This window comes from Manis javanica, chromosome 3 (assembly GCF_040802235.1).
Source record: "Manis javanica isolate MJ-LG chromosome 3, MJ_LKY, whole genome shotgun sequence".
Lineage (NCBI taxonomy): Eukaryota > Metazoa > Chordata > Mammalia > Pholidota > Manidae > Manis > Manis javanica.
Window position 1 is genome coordinate 122,841,325 of NC_133158.1, and position 24,795 is coordinate 122,866,119.

Here is a 24,795-nt window from a genome sequence, read left to right on the forward strand (position 1 = left end):
CACTTTTCTCAGCCTAAGCATGGGTTGTCTTTGTCCCCTTACCTTCTCTGTTTGGGGATATTCATCCCCCAACTTTCAGCTTGCAGTTACCCCAGCCCATTCCTAGGAATGCAGCTTGAGCTGGTTTCCCTGTTCAGGCTGAGGGGCAACTCTGTGTCGGGGGGCTAGGAACCTCTGGAACCCCTGGGACTCATCACACTTCAAAGTATTAGTAAGTCCTGAAATGGAAAATAATCCTGTATTCTGAAAAAACCCTTCACATAGATGACACTAAACTAACTCTTGGTAAGAGGGAGATGCTTTTCCAGAAATAGCCTTTTTAATATAAAAAAGGGACTTTTATTTTTTAATTGTAGGGATAATAAATTATAGGAGCACCTTTAAAAATCATTTTCTCTTAGGTGACTTTTCAACATCCTGTTGGAATAATTTAACTCTTAGCAGAAGTTTCAGGAATAGTACAAAGACTCCCAAGTCCTTAAAAAAAAGGCTACTTGGGTTTACTGAGGTATACTTGACATACAAAAAACTGCACATATTTAAACTTTATAATTTGATGTGCAGGTGCCCATGAAACAATCGCCACACTCAAGATAATGACCATATTCATCATCCTCAAAAGTTTCTTGGTGTTCCTCTGCAGTCCCTCTTTCCTGCTCCTTCCTGCATTCCTAGGCAGTAGCTTCTCTACTTTGTGTCAAAATGGATTTACTTGTCCAGATGCGCTCCACACTCCAGCCACACTCTGCTTCTTTGCATTCTTATACACTCTTTCCATCTGCTCCTCTTTTACCTATTAAACACCTGGTCATCCTTCCATGCAAAGCTTGATGTTGCATATTAACCTTGAGCTTAAATTATTTCTCCCTTCTATGTGCCACATAGCATGCTTCCCGAACATAGCTGTTCATATTCTGTTGTTTTTAGTTCTTTTCTGCCACACTAAGCCCATTAAGGCAGGGACTTGTCGGTTTTGTTCCCTTCTGTATCCCCAACATCTGGCATAGTGCCTGGTATGTAGTAGGACTCAAGTATTTGAATGAATGATTATCTTGTCATTTAATGTGAGCTAGTGGTTATAATCCAGTTTCTCAGGTATCCTACCTTTTAGAGGATTTGGGAACATCTAACATTAATAGAGTTTAGTTAGCATAACTTATTGAAGAGATATTTCATAGCCATTATAAGTATAAACTATGAAGATTACAAAGCAGTTTGGAAAAAGTATGATAAAAGAGAAAATATACAGCAATTACACTTTCAACTCTACAAGGAATGGTTGATTTATTGATCATAAGGTTGTGAGGCTTAGATTTTTATTCTCTAATGTGAGGGTTGGGGTAGTGCTTTGCAAGCAGGTGGATGCATGTATGGTCCTGGAAGATGCCATGAAGGGCAGGTCATGCAGAGCCATGGGATAAACCTAGCATGGCTTCCTGGAGCAGAACATTTGTGCAAAGGCTTTAAGGAAAAAGTTTAGTTTTATTATGAAATAGGATGCAAATTGCACATGATTTTTTTTTAAGATAAAGCTATAGACTGAAGAAATTTCATCCATGTGGGTTTCTTTGGACAAATGCATGCTCACTCTCTGGTTAGGGGGAGCTTTGTTGAAGTTCAAAAAGTTCTTTTTTAGTCATTAAATGAAATGTATATAACACACTTAACGCTGTTTCTGAAGTTGAGTAAGTCTCACATGCTGGTTGTTACAAATCTTATTGCCTGTATTTAAATCCTTTACAGCTGGTTACCGTGTGATGGATGTAGAGTCCTCTTGCCTGATACTTTTGTATATTACTAACTGAAAGCCTTAAGCTTTATACTCACCTAGAAAAGTGTGGCTCATAAACTCTCTGGAAAGAGTTATTGCTGCTGTAGACATTGTAGTCACTAAGCAGTTCACACCAAGTTTCACATTCCACTGTGGTCATTTGCAGTCTGGCGCAATCATGACCATCCTTGCTGCTGTCTGCACAAAGATCCCAGAGGGGAGGCTTGCCATTATCTTCCTTCCAATGTTCACGTTCACAGCAGGGAATGTGAGTATTTTTATGAAGGGACATGCTGGGGATAGTAGTGGTATTTTTAGGGTGACTGAATTCTTGCCCTTAATTGAGAAATGTCAATGCTGGAGGAATCAAAGTTGTGCTAGTTCTGTTCTCTTTTGCTGGCTTTCAGGCCCTAAAAGCCATTATTGCCATGGATACAGCAGGAATGATCCTGGGATGGAAATTTTTTGATCATGCAGCACATCTTGGGGGAGCTCTCTTTGGAATGTAAGTCTGAGTGTAACTGACTGCTCCACTGGTCCTCTCCTCCCCCACCCTGCCCCCTCAGGAGGTCAGGTGAGGCAGTAGCTCTGTGCTGGAAGCAGGGATGGGTGGGCTTGGGATTGTGAGGAAACTCCACATGGTTTGCTCTGGCCTTGCGAAGATTTTCCATGTGAAGCGGGATGTGAGATCATCAGCCAAGTCCCTGCCTAGGTCACTGGTAGACTGTCTGAGATATCACCCTACTCCTTACCTCACAGGAGCCCAACTCCTAAGCTGACATGATTCCTAGCCCCTCCTGGAGTGTGTCCCCCAGCCTCCCAGTCTGTGCTGGCATCTCCTTTCCCCACTCTCAGCCGCCTCTCCCCTGTGCAGCCTCCCACCCTGCCCCACTCGCCCCTGTCAGCGCTGGGCAGACACTGAATGGGTGGAGCCGTCGCTTTGCCTGTGGTGATGTCCGCAGTGTGCTGCGTGGCTGGGGTACGCCAGGGATCAGAAGCCAGTGGTGACTCCTCTCTGAGCATCTGTTAGTGGTAAAGCACTGAGCTGGTTACCTTACGCTAGACTGTTACCACCTCCGTTTCCCAGATGCGACACTGAGGCTCGGAAGCAATCCTCCCCAGGTCAGTCAGCTCGTAAGTGGTATAGGAGATTTAAACTAAGATCCTAAACCCTTCCCACCCCATCATACCGTATCGAGTACAACACCATTTCAGTCACAAGCCCTTCTATTTGTGCCTCAGACAGTGGACTTTCTGCCTCAGACATAGTAATGCTGGAGCAGCTCTGTCCTGGGACTTCCCAGCGTGCTTGGAGTCCATCTGGCCCTGAGGAAGTTCCTTCAGCACAGTTGTCTGGTGCGCTGGGTAGCCTGATGGCCTGTCTTTTCTGGCATAATAAATGTTGCCTTTCGCTCTCACTTGGTTTTTTTTACTTTGTTTCATGACAATGGAAAAACCTGTTTTTAAATTATATAAAAAAGTAGAATAATCTATTCTACGTGGAGCAGTTTTGCCCAGTAGGCAGTACAGCTAAATGCCATTATGCCGTTTATAATTTTCAGTGATGATTAAACTCTAACTTTAATAGCAGCACATTATAAATAGTAGAAACTGACCTGATAGTACAGTATGAAAAACATAAAGACTTATGAAAATGGGTTTTATGAACTCTGAATTTGTCTGGATCCATCCATGTATACACTTAAAGGATCTTCTCCCCAGCAGGTTTTATTCTTCTGAACTATAATTAGATGACCTTTTTTTCATTCTGAAAATAATTGGATCAAATGCATTCTGAAGTCCAGGATCTGAAAAGCAGAGGAATCCTTTCTCTTGCTGTTTCCTAATTTCATCCCCTTTCATTTACTAGATTGCAGTCATATCCAGAATTCATCTTTTTAACTAACATCTTTAATCCAGATTTAGAAATCTTTATTGATGGAAAAGATGCTGTTAGTATCCTCCCACACATTCCCTCAACTTTATGTCTGTCCTTCACCAAATTTTATGGTCTTCACCTTGTACTGTTGCAGTAGTAATAGCTAACCTATAGTGAATATTTGCTGTGTGCTAAGCTAGGGATTGATTTAATACTTTAAAAAATTGTGGTATTCTGTTTTACAGAAAGGAAACTGCTTAAAAAGGGAAACTTGTCCAAGGTCACACAGCTAGTCATTGCAGAGCTGGGGTTTCAGAACAAGTGCTAAGACTGTATGAGTCTTCTGTAAAAAAAAGAAAAGAAAACTTAAAGTATTTTCCTAATTTTAACTTAGCCAGATGACCAATGATTATAGTCAGAACAGTGTACATGTAAAATTTAAGTATTTGACTCTTTGCTAGAAATAAATTGGTTAAAAAGATTTGGGAAGACACTATCAATGGAGTTTCTGATAAGTGATTCATTTCTTCCAAGTTTTCTAATTGCATTTGAATCTTACAATGATCCTTTTTTTCTTGTTATATGTTCACAGAATTTGGCTCTAAGCACAAAAGAATTCTGTATGTGCCTATTAATTTGCATGTTTTTTAAGTGCCTTTTTCTTTTTATAAATTTACTAATTTTTCAAAATTTTAATGGTGACTATTTTCATGATCAGATTCTACCTTAGTGAATATTAAAATTCAGTTACAATTCAATCACTTTATAATTTAAAAAATACATATATAGAACATTTTAAAAGTTAAAACATTAAACTGCTCTTCTGATACCTAAGTCATAGAGGGCATTTTTTCAGTCAGGTGTCTGGGAGATGTAAAGATCAACAAAATCCAGTCTCTGCCTCAGGGAACAGGAAGTCTGTTTGGGGAAACCAGGGTAAAAATAAAGGTTTCAGTAAAAGCTTTCACTAACAGCCATTTGGAATCAAACTTGCCTCTCTCAGGAAGCCCTCCCAGCCTTCCCCAAGAAGCATGGCAGGGGCCCCGACATACACTGGCAGCGTGGATAGTGCAGTACCTGGGCCCGAGGGCTTGGCAATGGCAGGCCCTTGCTGTTGGTCACTCACTGCGCTCAGCAGCGTGTCATAGACGCTCACTAGCTGCTGCAGGACGCACAGTTTTTGGGTCACCGGTTTGGGAGTCAGACTTGGGTTCGAGTCTCAGTTCTGGTGATTCCTAGTTGTGCAGCCTGAGCAAGTGACTAAAGTTCTCAGTGCTGTGGCTTCCTCAGTTCATTGCTGCAGGCTGCTTTCAGAAAGTTTTTAATAGGAGAGTGGGGACCAGAACTGTATTGTAGATTAAAGATGGGCAGCGTTTGGGTCTGCAGACGGATGACGAGAAGCATTTAAGCTGCTCTAGTCATCATTAGTAAACTGCAATTCCGACATGTGTTTTTGCACTTGATATAGGAAAGAACCCAGGTTTAGAATCAGTCTGACTGAGTGTGAGTCTTTGTTGACCTCTTAGAAGCTGTTAGCACTTTAGGCAAATTACTCTCTCAGACTTGGCTTCCTCTGTCTGTGATGGGAAGAGTGATGCTTAACTTGGAGGGCTGTGGTGAACCAAAAGTAGTGTGTGTGCAACATACTTACATTTTTCAGAGCAGTCACACACGGTCCTATCCTATTTCTATCTTTTACATACTCCACATGTGAAAGGTAAATCGTTGATCTACATTAAATGGTCAGTTACTTTAATAAGCTAGATAATAAGTGACACTGGCATTCAGTTTTTTTAATGTCAACTTGATATCATCATACACTTAACCATTTGTATGTCACACTTTTTGAATGTTCGACCTGGTTTGTTTTTCTTTTCCCCAGATGGTATATTACTTATGGTCATGAACTCATTTGGAAGAACAGGGAGCCTCTAGTGAAAATTTGGCATGAATTGAGGACTAATGGCCCCAGGAAAGGAGGTGGCTCTGAGTAAAGCTGGGTTTGGACCATGCTGGTGTGTCTGGTCCATGCTGCCCGAACGCCCCAGAACGCATCAGCCCTGGAGTGACCACAGCTTGGCTCCTGCCTGGAAGGCATCCAGCATCTAGCTTCCCAGGATTTTGAACTATGTCCCCAGTACATGTCTTATGAGGACGTGAATTATGACAAAGTTATGAAATAAAGGTTTATATATATCTTTAGTTTGTAAACAGCGGGTGTGTGTCCCTTTGGAAGAGTTGTGATGCTGTGCTGGAGTCTTGCTGTGATTGTTACATGTGACACAGTTTGAGCTGCGAACCTGGTCAGAGTGCACATGGCAAGGCTTCACTGCCCCTCAGAGGCCCTTGTTTGCACGTTGGCCTTCTAGCATCTCTCCTGAGCATTTACTTGCTTGCCTATTCTCCACTTGGTTGGTTGATAGGTAGAGTTGAGAGTTTCTCCTCTCTGAGATGGTCTGAAGTAACAGCTGTGGTATTTTTTAAAACTTTACCAAGAAAGATGATGTTTTCTGGCAGCAAGTGGCATTATACAAAAACCTATTTTTAGATTTTGCTTTCTAGGTTAAAAGTATAGATAAATTGAGAGAAGAAAGTCTTGGATAAATTCAGACTTGAATCTGAGCCTAATTGCATCTTATGTTTGAAAATGTATGTTTTTGAAGTGGAGCATCTGACTGAAATAGCCTAACAGCTTCACTGTAGAACTTGTTGCCTTCATGACTGAGGTTTATTTCTAGGAAATGCAGCTTAAGAATTTAAAATTTTTTCTTGAAAGGATTTACAGGAGTTTTTAGTGACTTGGTGACCTGAGAAGGTTATATCCAGGTCTTTCACTGGAAGGAGCAAAGGCCCAGCTTGTGCAGGGGGCACAGCATGCTGGGCTCTGGGGGAGCGAGCAGGAGGGCGTCCACCTTGCTTGGTGTGGAAAGCTGACTGGCAGCGCACGCCCCGCACGTGGGGATTGTCCAGGGTTGGTGGTTCTTACATCTTTTTTTACCAGACCAGACTACTGCAAAGTACCAGTTATTCTTGGCAGGCAGAGGATTCTATTGTGAACTAATGTCACTTACAGGAGAATTTTTTTTAACCCAGCCCTCATTTTGCCTGTAAGCAACAAGAGCAGTGTGTGGGATCTGCCCAAGGTCACACAGCTGTGCTTTGGCATTTCTGAATACATTGTGCTAACAGCCCTGCGACACACAGATGAGAGTAGAGTTTTTAGAGATGAGATCACATGGACCTTCCACATGGAGTCTGACATGAAATTCATGTCTTGCCAGGGGCAGACCATGGAAACCGGACCATATCTTTTCCCTGCTTTGTGATGATGAGGGAAGGTGCATTTAGAAGGTCAAGCCCCTAGAGCACTTCCGTCCATAACATCCTTCGATGCTGGAGCTTTTGACCAGCCAACTTCTGTCTTCCTGTGAGAGGCCTTGGGAGGTCAGTGCCCAGCTCTGAGCGTAAGCCTTGCTGTCCACAGCTTTGGCAGTTGTCCCTACTCCCCCTTTTGCCTACTGTTTTCTCATCTTGGCCTCTCTGCTCATGTGTGCTCATCGCAAGGCCACACCCTACCTCACTCCGAGCCTATTGGGCTGTGCTGCCTCCACTCGCCACTGAAGTGTGGGGTCCCCATAGCTGCTGTCTCATCTCCACTTGCTGTGGCTTCTGTTACCTTACCCTCTAAACATCTCCACATTCAACCTCAATACATGTGTCTATGTGCCAGGTATGGTTCCAGGTGCTGAGACCCTGCTGCGCAGGCACCTCTGATAGCACTCTTGGCCCAAAGAGTGACATTGCCATTTGGAAGCCAGAGACCGGAGCCAGTAAATTGACCCCTTATGTCCAGAATCCAGCCCCTCCTCTCCACTCCCTGTACCTTAGTTTAGTCTGTTGTCTCTGGCCTGGACTGTTCAGACTTCTCCAGCTGGTCTCTAAAATGCCCTTGTGCTTCAAATGGCCACAGACACTTGAGTCATTCCCTGTTGTCACCTATAAAAATTGAAAACTTGGTGTGGCTTCCAAGTCATTCCATGGTCTCTGCTGCCAGGGCCTCTGGCTGAACACTTATCCCCTACGCCCTGCATTCCCACCAGCCCACCCACCTCCTTCACCGTAGGCATCCTGGGCCTCTTCCCACTGTTGCTTTATCCAGTTCTATTACTCTTGTTCCCATGTCTGCCTCCCACTGTGCTTGCTGTAAGCCTCCTGAAGGCACCCAGCATTATTCCAGGCACATGATAAGTGTTATTTGATGAATGAATAAATAAAAAGATGAGGTGCTCTTTTTTGCAGGATGGGATATTGTAGTCATCAACCTCCCCCTCTGGGTGGCTAACCAAGGGCCCTGGCACATGTGCTGCTGCGTGCAGTTGTTAGCCTGGTCAGTGTCACTTTTCTATGACTTCATGCTAAGACAGGCAATGGTTTGGGAGAGGAATCTGTATTCTGACTGGTCAGGGCTGCACTGCAGTCTGAGGCACAGACTGGATACTATCCAAGTAGTATGCTTGAGATGGAGCTCTGGGTAATTAATGCTGTTTCAGTAGTGTTACTAGTAATTGGGCTGCAGTGCAACAGAGGGCATGTGTCAGATACTCAGGAAGCTTTTGAGTGTGACCAGGGAATTGTTTTTGTACCCTGTCTTGCATTAAACAGACTGACTTTTAGCTTGGAGGATGCCCCAAACTTAGCTCTGCAGTAGAACAAGAATGTCTGCAGAGAAGGGAGGGAAACAGCACAGCAGCCCAAGATTTGTGCCATCTTAACAAGACGAAGTAATGTCTTTGTGGCCATGCCTTTAAATCAGGGCTTTTAGAACCCTGGGAAAGGTCAGCTGAGGGCCAGTGCCAATTCCGAATGAACACGAGATTGGTTGTTATAAATTCAGCACTGTAAAGGCAAATAGTGACTCAGGCTGATTCGAACACGTGTGCTCTAGGAAGCAGGTCCCCAAGTCTTCCCCTTTGCCCTTTCAGCACTGCAGCTTCCCCTCTGTACGCTGGTGGGTCCCGGCGACGCAGCCTGGCCCCAATGCGTCAGTCACTGACTTGTCGGCGAGAGCCAACGCCCTCGCGGAGGCGGACTGCGCCTGGGTGCTGGCTTTAGGCGATCAGCGAAGAATTATTACCATCCAGAACTCTGCCTTTGAGAAGCCGAGTCCGATTTATACAGTAACATTTAGGAAACTTTGGATTAAATTATGAAACATTTTTGAAGTTGGACACTAGTAAATGTCTCCAGCTGGTTTCAGTCTCCCCCAACATCCCTACTCTGCGCCCCTGCAGCCGTGCGCCCTTGCCCGGCCGGCGCCCGGCTCCCGCCGCGCACACCCAGGGCCGGGGCCACGCGGGGCCGTCTCCGAGTCCTCCGCTCCCCGGCGGCCTTCCCGGGCCAGGGGGCGGTGCTGCAGCGGCGCGGGGAGGGCTGCGGGGGAGAGACGCCGGGCGGAGGCGGTGCGGCCCGAGGCCCCGGGAGCCGAGCGGCGGGCGCCGGCCGGCATGGCGTGGCCGTGCATCAGCCGCCTCTGCTGCCTGGCGCGGCGCTGGAACCAGCTGGACCGCTCCGACGTGGCGGTGCCGCTGACCCTGCACAGCTACTCGGACCTCGAGAGCGAGGAGCCGGGCCTGGGCAGCGCCGCCTCGCGCAGGGGCCGGTCCCCCGCAGACGCCCGGGACCGCGCCCGGGATGTGCCGCTCACTCAGTACCAGCGAGACTTCGGCTTGTGGACGGCGCCCGCGGGGCCCAGAGATGCGCCGCAGGGGCGCGGGTCTGGCACGGGCGGCCGCAGGGGCAAGCCCCCCGCGTCCCCTGGCCGGGGCATCTACGTGCTTCCCATCGGCGAAGCGGACGCGGCTGCAGCGGCGACCACGTCGTACAGGTACCGGGGTGGGGGCAGGGAGCGCATCGTATCCACTCCCCGAGGCCGGAGGAAACGGAGGCCCAGGGTGAGTGGGAGAGAGGAGGCGCCTGGAGCCCCCACCCCACACAACTTGGAGAGCTGCAGGCGGCCTCGGACGACATCCACTTTTGTCCCAGGTGCTGCAGGCGTCCCCTTCGCTGCTGCCTGACCAGCCTCATAATGAATGAGCGAACAGCCCAGCGGACGGGGAGATCACTACCTAACCCACAGCCCGCTCCCCTCTCTCTGGCAGCCCATTCCCAAAGCCCTGACTTCGAGAGTTAAAATCTGCTTCCCCTTAACTTCCCCCAGGTGGGCCTAGCCACAGGAGAGGTGCGTGCGGACCAAGCGCCTGAGCTCCCTCTGGCTGGAGCCCTCTGTGGAGGGTACTGGTGGTGACTATCAGTCAGGTGAGGTCCCGTGTGGTGGTCCCCTCCACCGACCCCACCGAGTGACTGAAGGCCCCTGACGTGGCTTTCACTGAGGACAGGGCTATGACTCCTGCCCTGTCCTCACCCCTTCCACCTCCCTCCTCACCTCTGTCCCTGGACAATTATTTTTTTTCTTTTTTTACAAAAGTTCTACATACTGTAGAAAAATTGGAAAAACAGAAATTACAATAAAGAAAACGAGTGTCCCCTAAACCCCACCCCAAACTGGTGGTTCTTTTTAATCCTTTACATGTATCAAAGGGCATGCACATTTGTAATTCTTACATGGTTAGATTATTATTGTACTTGTTATTTTCTTCACCTCTTGTGGATGGCTGTCCATGTTACTACTCACATGTCATTGGATATTTAGTGTTTTCCTAATTCAGGGCTATTAAAAACACTGTCCCTTTGATCCAGTTACTTCACTTCCAGGAATTTTCCCTACAAGCTTTCTTGGATTGGGGTGGGAACTAAGGTAGGCTGCAACACTGTACAGTGGAAGATGGAAACCACCCCATTGTCCTACAGATGGAGGGGACTAGTTAGTTCTGCCCCACCACAGGATGACTTACTGGGAAGCCCAGAATGTACTGAGAAGGGAAGAGCTTCAGTGGGTGCATGTCAAAAAGCAAGATGCAGAACAGCATGCCTGCTACTATTTGTGTTTTTAAAGGGGTTTTGATATGTCCATATCTGCTCACAGAAGCACAGGGCATCTCCGAATGGATGTGTGAGAAAATGGTAACCTCTGGGGAGAGGAGGATGGGAAAAGAGGGATAGAGGCTGTCATGGATGGAAGGAAACTGACTTTTCACTTTTCTCTGTCTCTTTCGAACTGGTCCTTTAAAAAAAAAAGTACAAGTATTAGCTTTTCAAAAAAAAATTTTTTTTAGAAAAGAACTTCTGTAATAAGCATGTTTATAGTTAAATCCTTGGCCATAATTTTAGTATAAATTCCTACTTGTGGAATTAAGGGGTCAAAAGGTATAAACTTTCCTCAATTTTATTATTTTTAAAAGCAACTGTATTGAGGTAGAATTTCCATACAGTAAAATTCATCCTGCGGACTTTGTGTACCCCTGGGCACCAGCACCGTCATCAAGAGGTTCCCACAGGATGTGTGAATCTTCGGGAGCCTGATGGGGAGTGGTTGCTGCTGGGTGGGTCTGTGCTCAGGATCCTGTGTTGATCAAGCTGAGCCACTGCAATGCCTGCGGGATGTCAGTGGGACGGTCACTGAGCCCTGCTCAGGCCCCAGCCAGCTCGATGGCTCTGACTGCCACCTGATGCCCTGAACCAGCTGGAGCGGCCTGGGCAGTGAGAGGTCTGGAAGGCCGGGGTCCTGGGCCTGCAGCGCTTTCAGAAGGCTGATGTTCCAGGCGCCTGGAGTGGGACAGAGGGGTTAAAGCAGGACCGAGCTCCCTGAGTGGAGCTTGCAGGGAGTTAGCCACAGCTCGGAGAGGGAAACGCTTTCTAATAATTGTGCTGGCAATGGAGGGAGCTGCCTGTGTGGTGCTGAGCTCGTCCTCCTTGCGAGCGTTCAAGCAAAGGCTGGGCTTTTAGATGCAGCCTCTTAACCGTGGACAGCTGGTTAGATGTTCTGCTGGGTCCTCCCAGCTCCAGTCATACTAAAGGTTCTAGTTGTTACTCTGCTTCAATGCCCCAGGCACCAGGCTCAAGACTTCCTGTGGAGACCACCTATCCAAGATGTCAGTTCAGTTCTTGCTGTCCCCAGGCTACAGACGAGGAACTTACCGGGCTGGCACAGGTCATGCAGAGCAGAGCCCATTTGTAACCCTGTTAATCACCCTCTAAGGTGCTGCCTCCTCTGAGTCACTGAGGCCTGCAGTGGTGGAAAGGCCATGGAGACAGGACCTGGGACTCATGGGGGACCCCTTCTGGTTATATAAAGTTGGCATGTCACTTGGCCTCTCTGAGCCTTTCCTCGTCTGTCAAGCAGAATTAGCAAGAGCTTGGCTGCCTGGGTCCCACACCCCCAACCCTGGCAGACACACAGGACACTGCTGAGCTTGGCTCCCCCCAGCACCATGCCACCTGACCCCTGGGACACCCCACAGCCTGGCTCGAGCAGCTGTACCCTGCCTGCTATCTTGCAAGATGCATGTTACCTAAGTGAACTGTTTAAAAAATTCACAAAACAAAGCAAATGAACAAGTGCAGGGAACCCAAAGATGTCAAGAGTACTTGCGGTCGGCCACTTGGCCTGGCCCATGGTTTCCATGGAGAGCTGAGCCCTCACTTGCTTGGCTTGATGGGCCCAGGGGTCCTGTCCTCGGCCAGCCTGGTGCCTCCTTCCTCCTGGAGCTTTCCCCTCCAGAATTCCTTCTGCTGTTCAGCACCTTTGGCCCAGGTTCTACCTCCACCACTTCTAAACGAGCTCCTTCCTCAGTCATTTCCCTTGTTCCTTCCTGGGTGGGTCAGCTGACTGTAAAGTGTTGAAGACCTGGGTCCCCTTTTCCCAAGTGCCCACTACAGAGGCTTAATAACCTTATGCACATGGATCAGCAGAGGAAACTGAGGCTCAGAGAAATTAAGGGATTTGTTTGAAGCCGTGTGTGTGTGCTGATAAGCCAGGCCTCCGACTCACAGTCCAGGGTGCTCTGCATTGCCCTGGGCAGCCCCTGCCCCACAGTGGGAGGGACTGTGGCCCTCAAAGCCCAGCTGAGGCCCACAGGACTGGATGGTGGTGGGACCTGCTTGGTGAGTGAGGCAGCCCTGTAGTTGTTACCTTCCTGGCCAGAGCTGTAGTCTGCCTTCCTCCTCTGCTGGGCAGATACCAGGTCCTGCTGTTTCTATAGCTGATGTCCTTTCTCTATCCCCACTGCAGCCCTTCACTTGGGCCCCAGCCCTGCCCTGCCCTGGAAGTGGCCACTAGCACTGGCATTGCACTACCCTGGCTCTGGCCGCTTCCTGCTTAGGGACCCCTGCTGCCAGGCCAAGACTCAGCTCAGTTTGGGGACAGAAGGACGCATGAAGGGGAGGACCTGCTTCCCCAGCAGAAATGGAGTGGCAGATGGTGCAGGCAGCTGGTCTTCGGCACCTTGCAGCCTCAGAAGCAGAAGTAATCTGAGAGCTCCTGGCCCCTGTGTGCTGACCACGGCAGTCCTGGCTGCTCACTGTGCACACAGCCCACCCAGGGGTGCCCAGCTGTGCTCACCTCAGGGCCTAAAACCTGGCCACGGTGTGGGTGGGATGAGACCAGAGTGGACCAGCCCACATGTGGGGCTGCCCCTGGCCGGCAGGACACTTCCACAGAACATCCCCTTGGCCAGGTGCTCCTGTGGGCAGAGGTCTCTGCCTTCCTGAGCTCACTGTCTAGCAATTGATAGAATTAACAGAAATAGGTCTTTTTTTGTTCAGAGGAATTGAGGAATTAAGTCTTCATCAGAAGAATGCTACTCCGGGGCCATGCAGCCAGGCTGTGCCAGCCTTGTCCCTTCCCTCTGGGGAGTCAGCTTCCCCAGGGGCAGCCCACTGTCCCTTCCCGCAGCCCTGTACAAGTGCCCACGTGTACATAGCCATGCAAAAGCCAGGCCATCTTGTGGTTTTTTGACATGGTCTATGATTTACTCTCTTTTGCAGGATTCAATAGGATAAATTATTAAAAACTAAGCATAACACTGAGCCTTATTTTCCTTCTCAGTTGTAACTATGCTGAGTGCCATCAAGGCTAGCACTTCCTCTGGATGTAAGGGTTACCAGTGACCTTGCCTGGAGGCAACCTACCCTATAGGTTCTGGGCCTCTAGGGCCCTACTAAGTGGCCTGGAGATGATACCTGGAGCTTTGGGAAGGGGCGACACTCGCCTTGTCTTGGAGGTCCAGCACACTGGGTGCTTGCAGTCTGTGAAGAGTAAGATACAGCGGCTGACTCAGCACTTGCTAACTCTATGCAGCTGTGCCTGTTGTTCATCTGCGACGTGGGAGTAAGTTTTCGCTCCTACTTCCTTCAGGGCTGTGGGAGCAGGCTTCAGGGTGCAGCACTCTGAGGTGAAGCACGGGCCAGCTAGGGGAGGGCACCCCGTCTGCCAAGTCTGTCTGTAAGGGGGGAAGGCGCATCTGGAGCTGAAGCAGGTTTCAGCAGGGGAGATAGGCTGGGTCATCCCAAGCAGGGGGCTAGGACAGTGACCCCTGAGGGATCAGAGGAAAGGATGGCTGAACCCGTGCAAGATTGTGACTGTGTTCTCTGTTGCAGACAGGAATTCCAGGCCTGGACTGGGGTGAAGCCGCCAAGATCCACGAAGGTGAAACCCGCCACAGTCATCACCACCCACAGCTCTGGATGGGACTGCAGCCCTGGGGCCAGCTTCCCGGTGAGCCTGGGACAGCTGCCGCGGTGGGAGTGGCTGGCTCCTGGCTGCAGGGGGTGCGGGGACAGAGGCCTTTTTCCAGGGCATGGACTAGGAGTCAGATTTTGATGGTGCGAAAGGGAACTGGCTAAGGACAGTGGGGTCTGAGCACTCGGTTGTTCCTCAACAAACAGAAAAGCATGATACTTCTTTGTTGCTAGCAAAGTGGGTGCCCCTGTAGTGCTGGCATCTCTGGTGGGCAGGGCATCATTCCCTCCTAAATCCCTGTTACCTACCCTTGACCACTGAACACTAGTGAGGAGCCTCCCACATTGGTGTACAGAAGGGAAGATGGAACAGAGGTGGGGCCTGTTCAGCTTCCTGATGCCACCCAGAGGTGGCTTCAGGGAGCAGAATGGAAGGTCGGGGGGACATACCTGACCTACCAAAGCCATGCCCCTGCCCCCCGCGGAGTTGCCCCCAGGGACCCAGAGGATGGGAGGTGGCATTTCTTCCTGGAGCTGGGGTATGGGGATGTTGGAGGAAAAGGCCCACTGATATGTGGCCACATTTCATTTTCCAGGTCCCTGAGGTGAGGAAGAAGTTTGCTCCTAACCCCTCAGCCATCTTTCAGGCCTCGGCCCCCCAGATCCTCAATGTATGACTGACTGCCCTCCGGGTGGAGCGCCATGGACAGGTCGGACGCCACTGCTGCCCAGTGTGTGGCTGGGATCTTGGAACCTGCCGGCCCCCTGCTGTCGAGGAGGGGGAGGGCCCGTCAGTGCCACTGGAGACCACTCCTCTGGCCACTGGGGCTGCGGGCCTGGTACAGATGGGCACCCCCCACCCCCACCCCAGCTCAACTCTGGGCTTCAACTATCTTCTTCCTCAAGAAGTGTGCAGAAGGTTCACATCTTTTTCTAATTGCCTCTTTTGGTCACCCTTCAGTTTTTAAATCTGGATAACTTGATGATCAATTCTTTTGTGAACTAAATTGGTCCATGTGGGTTGAGGAAGAGGGCATGACAGGTTCCATACTGAAAGAACCAGTAATGTCCACTTTGCTCTTTTCCCAGGCTGCATGATAATTTTATCAGCTATAACCCAATAGCCTTGGGTTGTCCTACAGATGGCCCCTCACATTCAAGTTGTAGAAGAAATCAGCTACTTACCTGCATGTGACCCACAATGATGCTGAGTAACCAGAAAGAAGTTTCCATGGGAAACATGTTGTCAATCATGGGGTTTACATTTCAAAGACATTATTTCCTTATGGCCAAGATGATCTGTGTTTTAAGAAAACACCTTGGGATGAGTGCCTGAAGCCCTCCTGAATGAATGATATTTACCTTGTAGGTTTCTGAGCCCCACGTTTTATCACTCATTCCAGTCTTTTCCCCTAACATATTGATGACTAGAAGGGACACCATACACACTGGCTAAGAACTGGGAGCTTTTAGGAAGCATCATCATCTATACCAGCCCTTAACCCTCCCGCCTGCCCAGGAGGCAGCTCATCTGGTCTTTGGAAAGCCCCCACTGGACTTGCTCAGTAAACCCCAGCCTGCGGCCGTGTGCAACAAGCCTGGTCCCCTCCTGGCACAAACATTTGAAGGAGGTGATGTCCTTGCTTTGAGATTAGAGACAAGCTTAGGACAGCTTTTGTAAGGCACGGAGTTGCCTGTGGATCTGTATCCCTCCCCAGGCCGCAAGTGGCTCCGGCTGGTGAGCATTTTCTGGAGTTTGGAGGTGACACCTGGGTTTGAGAAGAACTTCCCACTTCAGAGGCAATTGCTCTGGCAGGCTCGGCCCTCCCCTCAGCCCAGCCGAGGAAATGCTGAATCATTTAAAGGGAAAGCCAAAACCACCGGCTTACACAAAGGGTTCTAGTATCTCAGTCGTGGCTGGTTTGCCCGTGAGATGTGCCTAAGAGAAAACAGACTCCCTGCTGGGCATTCTACAGTAATGAACAGATTAATCGAACAGTATCAGATTTTACTAAAACACAAACATGTATTCTCAATTTCTTGTCATTTTCTTTAATTATAAACATGAGGGCCTTCTCATACACGTCCTTTGTCCTCTTGGTACAAGTACTTGAATGTAGTGTGGCTCCTGCCTGTTTCCCCTGGAAGCCTGTAAATCCTGCAGGCTCTCGCTCTGGGCTGTAGCCCACCCACAGTGGTGTTTTCTGTAGTATTTCACAGAACGCAGCACCTTCACCCTCCTTCACCCTCATGCAGGAGCCTGGGGCCAAAGCTGGCTTTGAAGCTCATCTTGGGCTCAACTCTTGGCTTCTCCACTCACTAGTAGTGAGCAATTTGATTTAAGCTTTGGTTTCCTTATCTGCAAAGTAAGGATACTCCCTACCTTTGCAAGAGAGTTCCTGTTTGTGTGCAATTATGTGCAAGGTGCTTAGCACATAAGTCACTAGTGGTTAGACTTACTCTGCTGCCCCGGCACTCCTCCCCTTCCCAGGCAGCCCGCTGCATTCTCATGTGCAGTTTTGGCTCATCTAATGCTGTGACACAGTCCCTCTTACTAGACTCTGCTTGTGTCATGCTGCATAGCTAGCTGGCAGTGCTTTCCTCTTGCACGCCTGCTGCCCCTCAGCTCGGGGGACGGTGTGGGCCTGCAGCAGCGGTGCTGCACCTCCGCCGGAGACAGACCTGACCTCCGGAAGGCACGCTGTGTGCCCAAGCTTTTTGGAATGCACTAGAACAGCTTTTCACAAACATCTCAACCCAGTAACCTTCCTTACCAGACTTCGTTATTAGGGCACTGGAATCGGAGGAGACACCTCCTCCTACTCACTCCAGGTCACAGCGAGGCCAAAATGATGTCACTAGAGTGGCCTCAAGCAACTGAGACCACAGTCTCAATTATGTGGTCCCAACCCATGTGTTCATGTACACATAATATACAGAGACGAAGCCAGAGAGAAATGCCTGGGGATAGTAACAGAAGGAATTAAGGGTAATTGAAAATTTTTGTATCTTACTGTATTTGCTGTTTCTATATAATCATTTTTGCATTAATCCTGTAAAGAGAAGTTTTTAAAAATAAAACACAGTTCAATCTGTTAGCTAATTTCAGTCAAAAAAAAAAAGAGCTCATATGAATCATTCCATAACCAACATCAGCACTGCCAGCAGCTACCTCCGTCAGCCCTGAGGATGCACGACAGGCCCCGCCAAAAGGACGCCCCACGGTCCTCTCTCATTTAGACCAAGACCCCGGCATCTCCGTGCTCCGTGGTGCTTGAAACTCAGAGAAACCCATGACAAATACGGATACTTTCATCCTTCCAGTAACTCCAGAATTGTAGGCCAAAACCCCAAAAGCAGCTTTGAGGAAACTGGCCCTGCTGGCCCCCTTCACCCAGGCTCCTCCCGCTAATAAGGGGGAGCCCCCAGTTTCGTCACGCCTGTGAGACAGCAGCTCCTGTTAAAGGTGTGGGTGAGGTCATTGACACCGAGGAAGGGCGCCTAGGCACGCCCTTCTTCTCCTTCCTCTAGACTCTTCGACTCCCTACAAGTTGACACTAAGTGAAGTCTGGTCCCAGGAAAGGCACACACTTGGCCTGCATCACAGTGCCTCCTCCCTGAAGAACTTTCTTTGAAGAGTTCTCAAAACCCTTAAGGGTGGATATAAAAAGTGGTCATTTCTGAAATGTTTTTTCCATTTTTAAAATGATTTGGTCATTCTGATAGCAAGCAGATGGTCACAGCAGCAACTTCAGACCTCAGTACAGACCAAGTCCACCTTGCCAGAAAAGCCAGTATGTTTCTTCATTAGATAACGTGTTGTTTCCCTCTTTGCCTTGGCTTTAAGGAAGCTTGGAGCTCAATTATGCAGTCTTCCTTTGCCCCAAGCTGTCAGAAATCATTACATCTGGGGACAACATGTCATCTTCCAATTTTTTTCCAGGCTTTAATGTAACTATAATTCTTGTCTTGCGTCTCTGCAAATTCTTTTTGGACAAAGTGGAAGAATTTAAACACACAAATACCTGTTACCTTTGTCCTATCCCAGCTCTTTCTGAACCTAATGTGAGAAGAACCCGACCACAGTGTAATGCTTCAAACTCAGAAAAACCCACCACAAATACTAAAAGATTTATTATAGATATTTTTGTTACACAATTATGTTACACATTATGATACAAATACATTTGAAACATTAACATATGGGGATTATTAAATCATTTAATATTTCTTTTGCAAAAAGATAATTTCTTAGGCTTTCACACCTGTAGATAATAAATCTGAGTGTTCTCATTTAGATCAAATCCATCCTATAGATCTGTCATAGCCCACTGCTGAATGAATCTATACATGTGCCCATTAACCCTGCTTGGAGCAGTGCACGTATGGAGTATCTGACCCTGTACATACAAAGCCTCTTTATTACTAAGCCAGGGTGTGCCCTAGGCCTTACTGAATAGATCGCCTTCTGCATGTGCAATCTACAGATGCTGAATAAAAAACAGCAGTGCTCATAGTACCTCCCCACCTTCTTTTCCTGACTCAAACATCTACAGGACTCATGAAAGCATGAATTAGGTTCCTTGAATAAATGTCTTTGACTCTGACTCACAGATTTCAACTTTTCTTTGAGTAGATTCCTAACAGAATCCTAACAATCTAAATTCTTTCCTTCCACACAGAGTGTGTTAGGATGGTTGGGAGAGAGGATCTGTAGCAGGAATGGACGTCACATAGAGCACTGCTAACCACCTTCTGTTCACTTCCTCCCACTGAGGGGCTCTGCTCTGGCCACAATCTGTTCTCACTGCTTCTGAGCACTGACATCCCTGTCTCTTGACTCCAGCAGTCATTTCTCTACCTTTAAGGCACTCACAAGTGTCTCTTTAAAACACTTTTCTTGTTGGGAAAAACCTGACAGAGAACAGGGTGTTAAATCCACTGACAGGATGAACAATCCCAGTGGGCCTGTCCCAGGGGCTACTCACCAGCAGATACTCCCACAAGGATTCAGCAGCAGAAGCCCCTGCACACCACGCAAATGGGTGGAACCAGCACTTTGCCTGGTGCACACACAAGCTGGTGTGAGCGTGCCAAGTGCCCTGGATTTGTGAGTGTTGTCTGTTACTAACATATTAAGAGCTGATTGGTTATAGCTAAACCTTTTCCTGACCTGTGCTGGGATCTGTCTATCCCTTGGCAATGTTCTGAGACTGGCTGTAGAGATGCTCCGTGCTCCATGAAGAAACTATTCTGCCTAGTTTGCAGCCTCCAGGCTTTTGTGTTTTCCACAAGGCAAACATGTGGCTGATTCACGTGGGCTGAGCGCAGATCTTCCTCACCACGGCCACGCACTGAGTGCTGAAGCCCAGTCCTTCCCCAGGTGTTAGTTAGCAGGGCACCTGCTGGGGCTGCCTGTAACCCCAGCCTATAGAACAGGTGACTTCTGTAGCCCGTCAGACTCTTTTGCCTCCTGGAGGGAGATCCAGGCCCAGGACACACCCCTCCCCAATGACCCGAGGATGCCAGAGGCGAGCCTGGCACTGAGACTCTCCTGGAGCCCCACAGAGAGCAAACAAACGCAAGGTGACGGCATGCACCTGCTCACAGCTCCGGTCTAGAATCCAGAAACGAACTTCTGTCCTAAAGGGACTTGGTCTGGGACTGAACACTCTGGTGTTATGCTGAATTAGACAGAGGCAATGGTTTGGTAGCCAGGATGTTCTGAGGCACATGGAAAACTAACTCCTTCCCCAAATGGAAGAGTCATCACAGGTCAAAGCTTCAGATTCAGCTTCAAATCCCACTTTTCCAGGGCATCTTCATTCCATTCACTGATCTTCATTCAGTATCCCCATGTGTTTGTTTGTAAGGAAGTCCAGAAAAGGAATGTTGCAAATGGCCTGGTGGATATTACTCACTGTAATCTCTTTAGGAATCCTGTCCAAAAAACAGAGCATCTTAGGTACAACTCTCAGGTATCTAATAATTTGATCAATTAATTTCTCAAAAGCACCACCCCCTGCACAGGCCCTAATAGACGGGGATAGTGCTGAGTGATGGGCATAGTTTAGGGAGTGGTGCATTCCCTCTCCTCTTTCCCATTAACTCCTTTGACTTTGCTGAGGATCTGGCCTACCCTCCTCACAGCCAGCTCAGCCCTATTTAGGGGTCAAATCTGACTCCCTACTCACAGGTATGACATGGATTTCAAGAAGCTGACTGAATGATTAAGAAGACTGAGGACTGAGAAGAGAGAAAGGAAGTGAAGTGGATATCAGAACAGTATTTTTTAATTCAATATTAAGTGGCTAAAGCAGAGTCAAAGGCTTGGGAATATATCTCTGTCTTTTGGAAGGACGGGTGGTGGAGTTATACCAGGCCAAGCATGATGCTAACCGCTGTTATCAAAAGCCCCGAGTCACTGAATCTCCACAGTGGGGACCATGGGGGAGCAGGGTCATGGAGGCACACGGCCCACTCCTGGACTTCAGGCAGGGCAGTGAGCAGGCGTACTGGAGCCCGTCTCCCTCCGGCGTCTCAGAGATCTCTTCTCCGCCGCCCACCGTGTCGCCGTCCTGTGACGTCTGACCTAATGCTCCTCGGATTCAGGCCTCTTCACATCCGAGGAACTTTGTTACAGGCTTTAAGTACAACGGGATAAAACATTTGTTTTCTCTGACAGGAATGCCAGGATGTGGAAGAGAGGCCCATCCACCATTCTTCAGGACTAGGGAAGGAGCAAACTTCAGTGTTCCAGTCAATAATTAGAGATGCAGCTGACAGCAGCAGGGAGCCTGTGGGCTTCAGAGCCAATGAGATCTGAGTCTCGATCTAGGTTGTACCATGTATGTGCTGGGAAAGCTGGTAGGACTACCTGTCAGTGCCCAGCTCCCTGATTTCTGAGAAGGGCGTAAGAGTGCTGCAGTGCAGAACACATTAGGTGACATGCGTGAGGCCCGGCCCCAAGGGCTGACACATAGTGAACACTGTGAGGAGCTTTAATTGCAAAGAGCTGGTATTTGTTCAGCCCTGTACATGACAGAGTCCTACTGAACAGTGTCTCTGAAGTAGTGATTGGGAAAACACATACCTCTGAACAAAGCTGAGCAGCTTTCATAACCAAGAGATACTCTCAGAATGACCAAGCAGGCCCTTGACTCCATTCGGCTCTGAGAATGTCCTAAGCACTGACCCCTCCCCATCTCCTATTGGACTGACATAAGGACAAAACATCTTGATGGGCAACTAAACTGTCAGGAAGGATCTATAAGCCTCATATCACCTACTAAAGAAACAAGAGTACCTGTTGTGAGACGCTGTCTGGTATCCAACCGCCAAAGCCTGTCTCAGGATGTCACTCACCAGCTGCTCTGTAGCCTGCAACAGAAGACGCTGTTACTCTCCAAAACAGCCATCTGCTTGCTAGTGAGAAGGGGTGCATTGGACACCGTCTCCTACCCTAAACTTGGGAAACAGTTGCATCCAAGGATCAAAAGTCCTTAAGGAAAAATTAAAGGTCTAAATAATAGGCCACAATGAGTGAAGGCCATGATTCAGAGTAATTATGAATGGAGCTAATTTTCACTGATCACCGTGTTCAAGGAAAAACAGGTGAGGGTTATCTACTAGTGGCGGTGACCCACCAGGACAGGAATTGCTAAGCCAGGATCAGGCTGGGTAAGGAGGCTGGTTCTGTCACCCTCTCCGCAGGGATGGGGCAAGTGCCCCATGGAGAAAACCCAAGGCTCTTGTCACCTCCTACGGCAGTGAGAACACCCTCACCACAGAGTACTTAAAAAGGCACTAAAAAATATCATCTGAGTGATTATCAGCACCGAAACCCTTCTTACAGGTGCTTCCACACTCAGAGGAGCCATGAGTTAGATCGTTTAAAAATCCGAAGCAAAAAAAAAAAAAAAAAAAAGCGAAAGAGAAAACTAAACCTGAAAGAGAAATCTTAAAACGTGTCATCTCTTTTCTGTTTCTATCCTCAAAACAGCCTGCGATCCAGACTGCCCGGCAGAGATTCAGCCCGATGGCCACTCACAGACCCTCTTCTGACAGCAGACACCCACCTTCAAAACCATGTCCTCCACCACTGACGCATACACATTCTTGTGAAGTGCCACGGGCTGCAGGGTGATTCCGATCTGGTAAAGCAGCAAGAAAGCCATTTGTTCCTATTTCTATACTAAATACAGTCTCTCTCCAAACAAGCACTCTTCTCTGATACCCAGAAAGATGTCCAGCTAGAAGACAGACTCTGCAAACATTCTAGACAAAACTCAGGGGGAAGAAACCCAGAATGTAACAACTGGAGAAACATGTTATCCTATTTCCCTGTGTCTCCAGGTGATTGTAATAAGTGCTATTATAATCCTGCTTTTTCCCCCAAAGCCCCTTTCAATGGGAAAACATAGTTAGGATTTGCCATGAATTCTAATCATGGGATTATCACACTGGAAAGCCTGGACTCAGCCTCCAAGGGCCTGTTTGCTAAGATGATGCAGATGTACTTGCAGACTGCATCTTGCCCCTCTTTCTCTCCTCCCTCACGAAAGACAAGCACTGTCTGTCTCTTTGAGTCCTAAACAGCTGTGCCGGAGGGCGGATGCTGACCAGCGCCCACTGCATCAGGGGCGGGCAAATATTCTCTCCTGCACTACGAAGGCTGTGCATGCCACCCACCCTCCAGGTGGGTGCTCGGAGCTGTAACCGTCCATGTTAGGCAGGGAAAGCTCGCCTCCGAAGGGCAACCCGGACATACCATGACATGCCTCATGAGGGAAAGGTGCTGCTACTGGGGCAAACAGAAAAGAGACGGCCAGTAAACTTGACTATACCAGCTTTCTTTGCCTCAATCCCATATCCAACCAGCAACCTTTCACATACAGGTAATGACCCTTCAGAGGCCTCAGTGTGGGAAGGGGCTGCCCAGAGAGCACACCCCGGCCTCACCATGCATTTAGTAAATCACACAGAAAAGTCCGGTGGCAGCTGATGAGGCTGGATGTCCTAGCACCCCACACCTGGTCTGTGACCTGGCAATGCCTCAGGCCACAGCCCCCTACCTTCTGTGTGATGTTGTCAATAAATTCAGACCCTGGTGTTGGAGGCAAGTAGAGTTTCACTTCTTCTGGTTTCTCTTCCTGTTCCTTTTTGATGTTTATCTTTAATGACTCTGGAAGGTTGAGGATATCCACCTCCTCCTCGTTCTCTGGCTCTCTTTTCTGAAACTGCTGCAGGTCCTCCAGCTTCTGGCAGAGGTTGTCAGCAGAAGAGAATGACGACGGGTACTCTAAATGGGAGGTCAGCAGCCTTATGACAGCTGTGGTGACAGAAGACAGCTACCCATCTCCACAAGGCTGGTCTGAGACCCAGAGGAGGAGGTAAGTATTATGGGAGCTAACCTTCTCTGGTTCTAAAATTCTATGGATCTGTAATTATTAGAACTAGTAATTCACAAGGTAGACAAGCACAGAGACAGGCACCTGAGAATATATGTGATATAACTGCTATCTAAGACAAAATAGTACATGATTCTGACTTAGGCCACCAAAAAAACTAGGCCATCTCCCCAACCCCCAAATATTAATGATTAAACTGATTTTTTTCATATTTTAAATCTGGAAAATTCAGAAATGCACGGTGAAGAAAATAAAAATCACCCATTTCTCACTGCTTAGAGATAAGCAATGTTAACATTTTAGTACACACTGTGCATCCAGTCCTTAATAAGTTAATTTACACAAAGCCTAACAAAGAGTATTAGAACTTTTTGTTCTCTGGAAATCTTCTAGTCCATTCCTTCCACTTTATGGATGAGTAAGTGAGGTCCAGACCAGGTACAAGACACAATGAAGGGCACCCTGCAGGCTGGTGGCAGAGAGTCCAGTTCTGGCTGCTTCTCAGAAGTGACTGATGGTCACCATGGGGGAGGAGTTGGGGTGGGTGTGTAGGGAGGAGGAATGCGGATAAAGGGGCATAAAAATTCTTAATCATAATATAAGTTAGTCATAGGGATGGTAGTATAGCATGGAGAATATAGTTAATGATCCCATAACATTTTCCTATGCTCATAGTAACTGTACTAGTGGGGCTGAGGATTTAATAATATGGGTAACTGCTGAACCACTGTGTTGTATATTTGAAACCAATGTAAGATTGTATATCAACAATACTTCAATTAAAAATATATATATATACACACATTATAAAAAATTATGTCATTCATAAATAAATACATACATACATACATACATGTGGGGTTGGGAGGAGAAAACAATCCTCCTTATTCTTTAAAGTGAAACTCAAAATATTCTTCTTCCCATATATCATTTATACCCTGCCTCCTCCCCCATACAGAACAACTGTTTGAGTCTGTCATAAAACAAATCATTTTATCTGCAACATTATTAGTTGTTTACCTCTGTGCCTCCAACAGTAAGAACTACACTTCCTGGCTAGTAAAGTAACAAAGAAAACAGCGCCCCCATCTTTAAGGAGA

The 24,795-nt window shown here is 48.0% G+C and overlaps 3 protein-coding genes across 31 annotated transcripts in view; 2 read left to right on the plus strand and 1 right to left on the minus strand.

Moving 5' to 3' along the window:
* PARL (presenilin associated rhomboid like) overlaps positions 1-8,767 on the plus strand; it is a 36,628-nt gene extending 27,861 nt beyond the window's left edge. For 2 of the 10 annotated variants that reach the window (XM_017675692.3, XM_037024205.2), the window contains 3 exons: positions 1,938-2,039; positions 2,179-2,276; positions 5,533-5,852. In XM_017675692.3, coding sequence (XP_017531181.1) covers positions 1,938-2,039; positions 2,179-2,276; positions 5,533-5,644 — 312 coding nt within the window. In that variant the 3' untranslated portion in view covers positions 5,645-5,852. Of the gene's footprint in view, positions 1-1,937; positions 2,040-2,178; positions 2,277-2,645; positions 2,894-3,013; positions 3,190-5,532; positions 5,853-6,931; positions 7,887-8,632 lie in introns of those variants that run through there. The other 8 variants (XM_073232000.1, XM_017675694.3, XR_012129342.1 and 5 more) reach the window with 7 other exon arrangements.
* Positions 8,768-8,882: 115 nt separating this feature from the next.
* On the plus strand, positions 8,883-15,017 carry MAP6D1 (MAP6 domain containing 1). 2 transcript variants are annotated; one of them, XM_017675690.3, is made up of 3 exons: positions 8,883-9,534; positions 14,205-14,322; positions 14,882-15,017. In XM_017675690.3, the coding sequence occupies exons 1-3, from the start codon at positions 8,888-8,890 to the stop codon at positions 14,960-14,962; spliced, it is 846 nt and encodes a 281-aa protein (XP_017531179.2). In that variant the 5' UTR covers positions 8,883-8,887; the 3' UTR covers positions 14,963-15,017. The 2 variants fall into 2 exon arrangements, with proteins under 2 accessions (XP_017531179.2, XP_073088102.1); XM_073232001.1 differs by lacking the exons at positions 14,205-14,322; positions 14,882-15,017 and adding an exon at positions 9,693-10,946.
* The window catches only part of YEATS2 (YEATS domain containing 2), a 114,632-nt gene continuing 101,072 nt past the window's right edge, over positions 11,236-24,795 (minus strand). For 10 of the 19 annotated variants that reach the window (XM_037024187.2, XM_037024186.2, XM_037024185.2 and 7 more), the window contains 4 exons: positions 23,360-23,586; positions 22,364-22,438; positions 21,592-21,665; positions 11,460-14,047 (listed from right to left, as the gene is read on the minus strand). In XM_037024187.2, coding sequence (XP_036880082.1) covers positions 13,882-14,047; positions 21,592-21,665; positions 22,364-22,438; positions 23,360-23,586 — 542 coding nt within the window. In that variant the 3' untranslated portion in view covers positions 11,460-13,881. The other 9 variants (XM_037024191.2, XM_037024190.2, XM_037024189.2 and 6 more) reach the window with 7 other exon arrangements.

What these genes read in the sequence shown, in the direction of transcription:
- MAP6D1 (XM_017675690.3), top strand. Translation starts at nt 8,888, where the DNA reads ATGTCTCCAGCTGGTTTCAGTCTCCCCCAACATCCCTACTCTGCGCCC. An exon ending in GCGGCGACCACGTCGTACAG is followed by an intron (nt 9,535 to 14,204) that starts GTACCGGGGTGG and finishes TCTCTGTTGCAG; the next exon opens with ACAGGAATTCCAGGCCTGGA. An exon ending in GCCCTGGGGCCAGCTTCCCG is followed by an intron (nt 14,323 to 14,881) that starts GTGAGCCTGGGA and finishes TTCATTTTCCAG; the next exon opens with GTCCCTGAGGTGAGGAAGAA.